Source organism: Octodon degus, unplaced genomic scaffold (genome assembly GCF_000260255.1).
Source record: "Octodon degus isolate 3935 unplaced genomic scaffold, OctDeg1.0 scaffold00111, whole genome shotgun sequence".
NCBI classification, from domain to species: Eukaryota; Metazoa; Chordata; class Mammalia; order Rodentia; family Octodontidae; genus Octodon; species Octodon degus.
Window position 1 is genome coordinate 6,222,051 of NW_004524687.1, and position 6,158 is coordinate 6,228,208.

The 6,158-nt window shown below is 38.8% G+C and overlaps 1 protein-coding gene across 1 annotated transcript in view; it reads right to left on the reverse strand.

Annotated features, from left to right (window-relative positions):
* The window catches only part of Naa35 (N(alpha)-acetyltransferase 35, NatC auxiliary subunit), a 96,666-nt gene that overhangs the window by 1,372 nt on the left and 89,136 nt on the right, over positions 1–6,158 (reverse strand). Inside the window, exons 17-20 of the mRNA XM_023699172.1 lie at positions 5,450–5,543; positions 4,531–4,671; positions 4,033–4,155; positions 939–1,019 (exon numbers count right to left, since the gene is read on the reverse strand). Of these exons, the coding sequence (XP_023554940.1) occupies positions 939–1,019; positions 4,033–4,155; positions 4,531–4,671; positions 5,450–5,543 (439 nt within the window). The remainder of the gene's footprint in view (positions 1–938; positions 1,020–4,032; positions 4,156–4,530; positions 4,672–5,449; positions 5,544–6,158) is intronic.

A 6,158-nucleotide genomic window follows, 5' to 3' on the forward strand; every position in this document is an offset into this window, starting at 1 on the left:
AAAAAAAAAAAGAAAAAAAGAAAAAAAAAAGAAACAAGGCAGTACAAAAGAGATTTAAAAGCTGATTTAGCCAGGTTTGATGGCACATTCCTGTAATCCCAGCACGTGGGAGGCAGAGGCAGGAGGATCACCACAAGATCAAGACCAGTCTAGGTTATCTAAGTGAGTTCAAAGCCAGCCTGGACTACATAGTGAGACCCTGTCTAAAAAAAGCCACCAACCAACCAACCAAACAAACCAACAAAAACAAAAAATGACTGAGTGACCAAAAAAAGTCAGGAACTAACCTGGAGGAAAAAAGCCACCAACCTATTTTTGAGCTTATGAAGGTCATCAGAAAATATACTATTTTCTACATCCAGAGAATCAATTACAAAGGAAAATGGACTAACACTATAGAAAGAAGCTCAAGTTTCAGGGAACAGCAAATTTTTTAGTTTCCAGGTCAGATAATAAATACAATGAGACTCAGTAAAGGAAGGCAGGCAAGATGGCAGACAACAGAAAAAACAATGGGAGTAAACAACAGGGCTAGACATAATGGGAAAGTGCTTCCTGGCCTCCTGGCTGGCATGCACCACAAGGCAGGACTTGTTGGCTACCTAACAAGCTGCTGTTACCCTCAAGACACATGACCAAGGAAAACATAAACACACTTCCATCTTTGGAGCCACTATAAAAGAAGACTTTAATTTTGAGATTCAGCTTCCCAAAGTTAGGTGACATTTAAATACTTCAAAGTCCATTTGTTTCTATACATTTTATTTTTCTTCCCAAGTTGAGGCAGATACATTTTAAGTCATAAAATATATGATTCACAGGAAAATGCTGCTAAATCTTTAGGATGATATCTGTTCAGTGTTTTAACTTTTTCTACAACAATTGTGCATCTCACTGAAATTTTTATTTAAAATTTCACTTCCCAACAGTGTACTTACCTTGGACTCCTTTTTGTGTCCTCCTGCCAATAACTTCATAACCACAAAATTGGGCTTGGCAACTTTTAAAATTCTATTGACCTAAAACACAAACATTAAATTATCATAACAGAAAAGTCATATAGTCAAATTGACTTTATATTACAGATACAAGTGGAAACTTGGCACAGTGGAAGTGCTGAATTTAATAAACGCAATTTAAAATATTAAGCATTTTTTTTTTTTTTTTTGGTACAGGAGATTGGATTCAGGGCCTTGTGCTTGCCAGACAAACTCTTACTCTGCTAAGCTATATACCCCGGCCTGATAAGCACTTTCTAACAAAGACCTCCATTCAGCCAGCTGTGGCCGGAAAGGGCTCCTATGTCTTGTTCTGCAAAGAAGCATTAGCTGTTGCATCCTGAGAAGGCAGCAGAAGGCAGTGCTTGAAGCACAGACAATGGGATTAGGCTGAGTTTGCAGACCACAGTTTTGCCAATGACTAGCTGCCAAGCTCTCTAACCCTTCTGCTCCTTCGTGCCTATATGAATCAAAATGGAGACAACTCCCCTTAACTCAGAGGGCACTGTTGTGAGGACTGTGTTGTATAGTGATCTTCTGGTCAACTGCAGATGCATGTCTCATATGACAGTGGTCCCAAGGGATACTTGTGTAAATGTGTTAAGATTTTCAAACAACAGCTTTGCCTACAATGCATCTCTCTCTCTTTTTTTTTCCCCCTGTATTTTACGTAAGGGTCTACAGAGTTTTCAGGGTCTCACTACTAGATCAGACTTATAGTGATTCTCCTGCTTACAACCTCCCAAGTGCTGTGATTACAGGCATGCACCACCACACCTGCTCTCAATCGCTGTCTCAGCATGCCCCAGGGGTGGGTCCAGCATGGCAGGCCTGGGGATCAAACCCCCAGTCCCTACACCTGCTTGCAGACACTTTAATCCGCTGACCTAACTGGCTAGCCCTACAATGCATTTCTTAATACAACCTTGTCCTTAAGTGATGTATGACTGTGGTAAGAGCTGAAAAATCGTATCTATAGGTATTTGTATCCTTTGATTACCATGACTTTTGATTACTACTGATCCAAAAGGTTTTCTTGGACACAGGAGCAGCAACAAAACAGAATGCCGGATCCCTCTCAGAGCAGTCTACCAAGTCCCCACTAGTACACTCTTGCTGAACTCTCTAAAACACAAGTTCAGGATCAGTTCCTTCTCAACTGATAGTTCCTTCTTATCTTCCAGGTGGACGTCCAGCTGCCTACGTAACAGTTCCATTTCTGTGTCTAACGGGCATCTCAAATTAGCCTCATCCCAATCTGCCTGGTCCCCTGCTCCTACTCCACTGGTAGCCTTGCCTACATGAATCAATACATCCAGCAACATATGCCAAAACCCCTCAAATCCTCCTTGTCTCCTGTGTTCCATTAACATCCCACATCTAATCCACTAACAGCCCCACAGACTGGATTTAAAAATACAGAAAGCTGGATTCTCCCCCACTGCCACAGCTCTCACCTGAGTCACTGCTAGTCTACTCCAGGATTGACTCTCTGGACTCCACCTTCTATCCTTGTGCAATCTATTTTCAGCACAATGCCAGAGTGATCCTCTAAAATCTCCTCTGCTTAAACCCTCCTATAGCACAACTGCTTGTTTCCTATTCCAGTCACAATAATAATTTAAATGCTCTAGGAACACTTCTGCCTTCTATCCTTCTTTCAGAAGATTTGCTTCTTTGCCTTCTATGATTCTCTCAGTCACTGTATTTAAAAATGCCCATGGTTTGGGATTTAGCCAGTTGTAGAGCACTTGCATACCATGTGCGAAGCCATGGCTTCCATCCCCAGCATCACCACAGAAAACAAAAGAAATCCTACTTCTCACTTCCAGTAGCATTTATTTCCAACATCAGTTTGATTTTTCTTTATATCATTATATCCTTCTAATATACAATATAATTACTTGTTTACCATCTGTACCCTAGTATCCCTTCGTAATCTCTCCCTGTAAGGATTAGCATATTAGTTTATTTTCTATTTGCAATATAGTGGGGGGGGGTGGGGAGATAGCTCAGCGTCGTAGTGCCTACCTCGCAAGCACAAGGTCCCGAGTTTGATCCCCAGTACCCCCGCCAAAGGAAATACAGTACTCAATAATAGATAAACTATGTCATATATTAAGGGTACCCCTCTCAAATTTATATTACCACTTCATTTAGTGGTGGAATGTGTTTTAAAAAAGCCTCACTCTTCTCTTCAAGATACCCAGCTCTCTCCTTCTAAGAAGCAAATTGTTTATCAATGATCAATGTATCTTTCTAGAAATACACACTCACATAAGAAAACACTTGCACATCTTTTGTCCCCCTCTAACTGAAATGGCAGTACACTAAACACACTGTATGCTACGTTCTTTGTAAACTTTTAAGTCCTGAAAAGCATTCCACTGTGTGAAAGATCTTCCTTGACCTAAAGACTATGTGACATCCCATGGAAGAACACACCAGTCCAGTCAGCAGACTCCTACAGATGAACACTAAAGCTTCTCTCATTTTTGCCACTAGACATCCTGCTGTAGTGATTATATATGTACTCATACTTTCCCTCACTTTCTGTGTGTGCCTATGGATCTAGAAGATAAAGCCAAAGCAGCAGCACTGCTGAATGTAAGCACCTGTGGGTTTTTTTTTTACACACTGGTACATGACCCCTTCATGGAATGGTATCAAGACATACTATCCAAAGTGACAGATACGTGTTACGGGCAATTCTTATCTGTAGAAAAACTGAATTTCAGTCTATAATCCTAAGGATATGGAAAATTATTAAAATATCAAAAGCTATTTTCAAGGTTCATTTGTGTATCTCCAAGTCTTTAAAATCAATAACCTTAAGTGGAAAACGTTCCTGTAATAACTAGACATATCATTTTTCAAAATTGATACAAACTATTTGAGATCCTTGGCAAAAACATGACAGGCTCTGTTAACTAACTCTATAAAGTTGATTATATAACTGACTTTCATCTATTAGTCAGACATCTGTTTCCTGCCAACCCCAACCTGAATTGTAATATAATGAATCCAGTCTTACCTCATGGTCTGGGTTAGGAATATTTTCCAATATCATTTTTGCCTGCTGAAAGTGCTTACTAGCTGCCACATACAGTTCTGGAGACTGAGGAGGTGGGCTATACTTATTAAGGTCAGACATTTCCTAAAAAAAGATAGAACATTATTCAAAATACATTAACTGTGAAAAACTCTGAAATATTTTTAATTGTTACAGAAATCTACACTATCCATTCATATAAAGATACTGAAGCAAACATTCAGCATATCTTCCTATTTTTCCCTATGTAATATTCAATTCTTATACACAACCTCATTATTTTATTACTTAAGTAACTGTTAGTGCAACTAACATATCCATCAAAGCAAATGGTTTTCACACTATTTAAAGTTGCTATTTTTATTGCCTGTCCCAGTCATTTTGGCTATGTATTTTAACAAGATGACTAGGTACAAACAGCACATTTCTAAGAATGTGTAGGACTAAAGATCATACAATGACCTCAGTGCGCAGGTTCACCTTGAACTGTAGGTAGTGCACAGGCGGCGGGGTCATCACACTGTTGAAGGGAGCAAATCTGTGCTCATATCGAACTTGTTCACTATCGAGCTCAAACTTGGGTTTGCGTACTTTGCCATCCATGTCAAATGCTACCATGGTCTAAAGAAAAAAATAAAACAAAACATGAAAACATGATTGTCATCATCAATTCAAAACAGAAAACAACCTCAGCGACATATGTATACCTAAAACCAATGTATGGCTGATAATTCAGAAATGAGAAAAGCTCACTTCTTGGTATTGATTTATGTGCTATGCTTTACACAAAAAATTTCAAGCTCCAGCATTCAATGTATTATTTTTTTCCCAAAAATACAGGATTGCACATTTTTCTTCTATGGTTCATGCTTTTACAACAGCTTTGAAACCTTTATGTAAACGCTTCTGACTAGCATATTCAGAGAGGTCGTCTTTCAAATATCGTTTTGCTTTATATATCTTAATGTAAATTGTTTCAAATCATTTCTTGGATTGCCAAGTACAACTTCAGTTAGTCCTCAGTACCTGCTGAGAATGCCTGCTTTTGCTTACAACACTCCAAGTGCAGCCCACCCCCTTCCTCATATAATCCCCCAAACCCTAAAGTCCTCCTTCCATGAAACTTTCCTTGTCATTATTTCCTGGTCAGAAAAAAGCTCTTCTCTTATAACCTGTGCTACATGTTTGTAGACATTTGTCAAATGTCTGTTCAGCATTTACTAGGCCTGTATGAAATAAGGACAGATGGACACAGCATCTGACACACGGCAAAGCTTTGAATGCTTGTTGAAAATACCTAGACTTGATAAAAGGTAACTGTCAAGTAATGTGGAAAGTAAAGATGAAATAACCTGAAAACAATCATGAAGAGAGTTCAAACTAAGTTTCAACAACTTACTTTAAACATTCCAGCACACATGTTCTGATATGCTTGGCTCATTGTGATTTCCCGGCTCAATGGACGAACTATGAACAAGAGAAAATTCTCTTTACTTTATCCCCCCTGCCTCTTGAATTAACACAAGAAAAGAAAATTGTAAATCTCCCAGCTTGTTTCCTAATTGTAAACTTTAGTTTGCCCCAACAGGCTAAATTTTATCTTTTGACCAAAATACAACTGAAAAAGCTAAATGACTGTGTTCCCAAAATAATGCTCTAAAATTAAAATATGAATTTTAAACTTTTCTAAATTTACCATACCGAGACCCAGCCCATGAATACAGTTAATCACTGATCCATCTAACCTGTTTATTTCTCTTAAGGAACAACAGCACATTGTGTAGCATGATCTATACTGCCCCTAAGGAAGTCGATACTTCTCCCTCCTCACAGGGTCAGGGAGCACTGCATGTCACCGTCCTGCACCCAGAGGAATAGCACAGCTCCAGACAAAAGCAAAAGCCTGTTGAGCCCTCTAGTTCTGACCATGGACTCCTGTACTGTTTTGTTCCCTAGCGTGCCTTGTTTCATGTGGCTAATTTTTGATCTAAGATTCTCAGATACACAGACTAGCAAAAAAAAAAAAAAAAAAAAAAAAACCAAAGTTCTTTCTCTTACTAACCTAGGATGACAGATGAAAACTAAAATATGACTCATTCATCCATTAG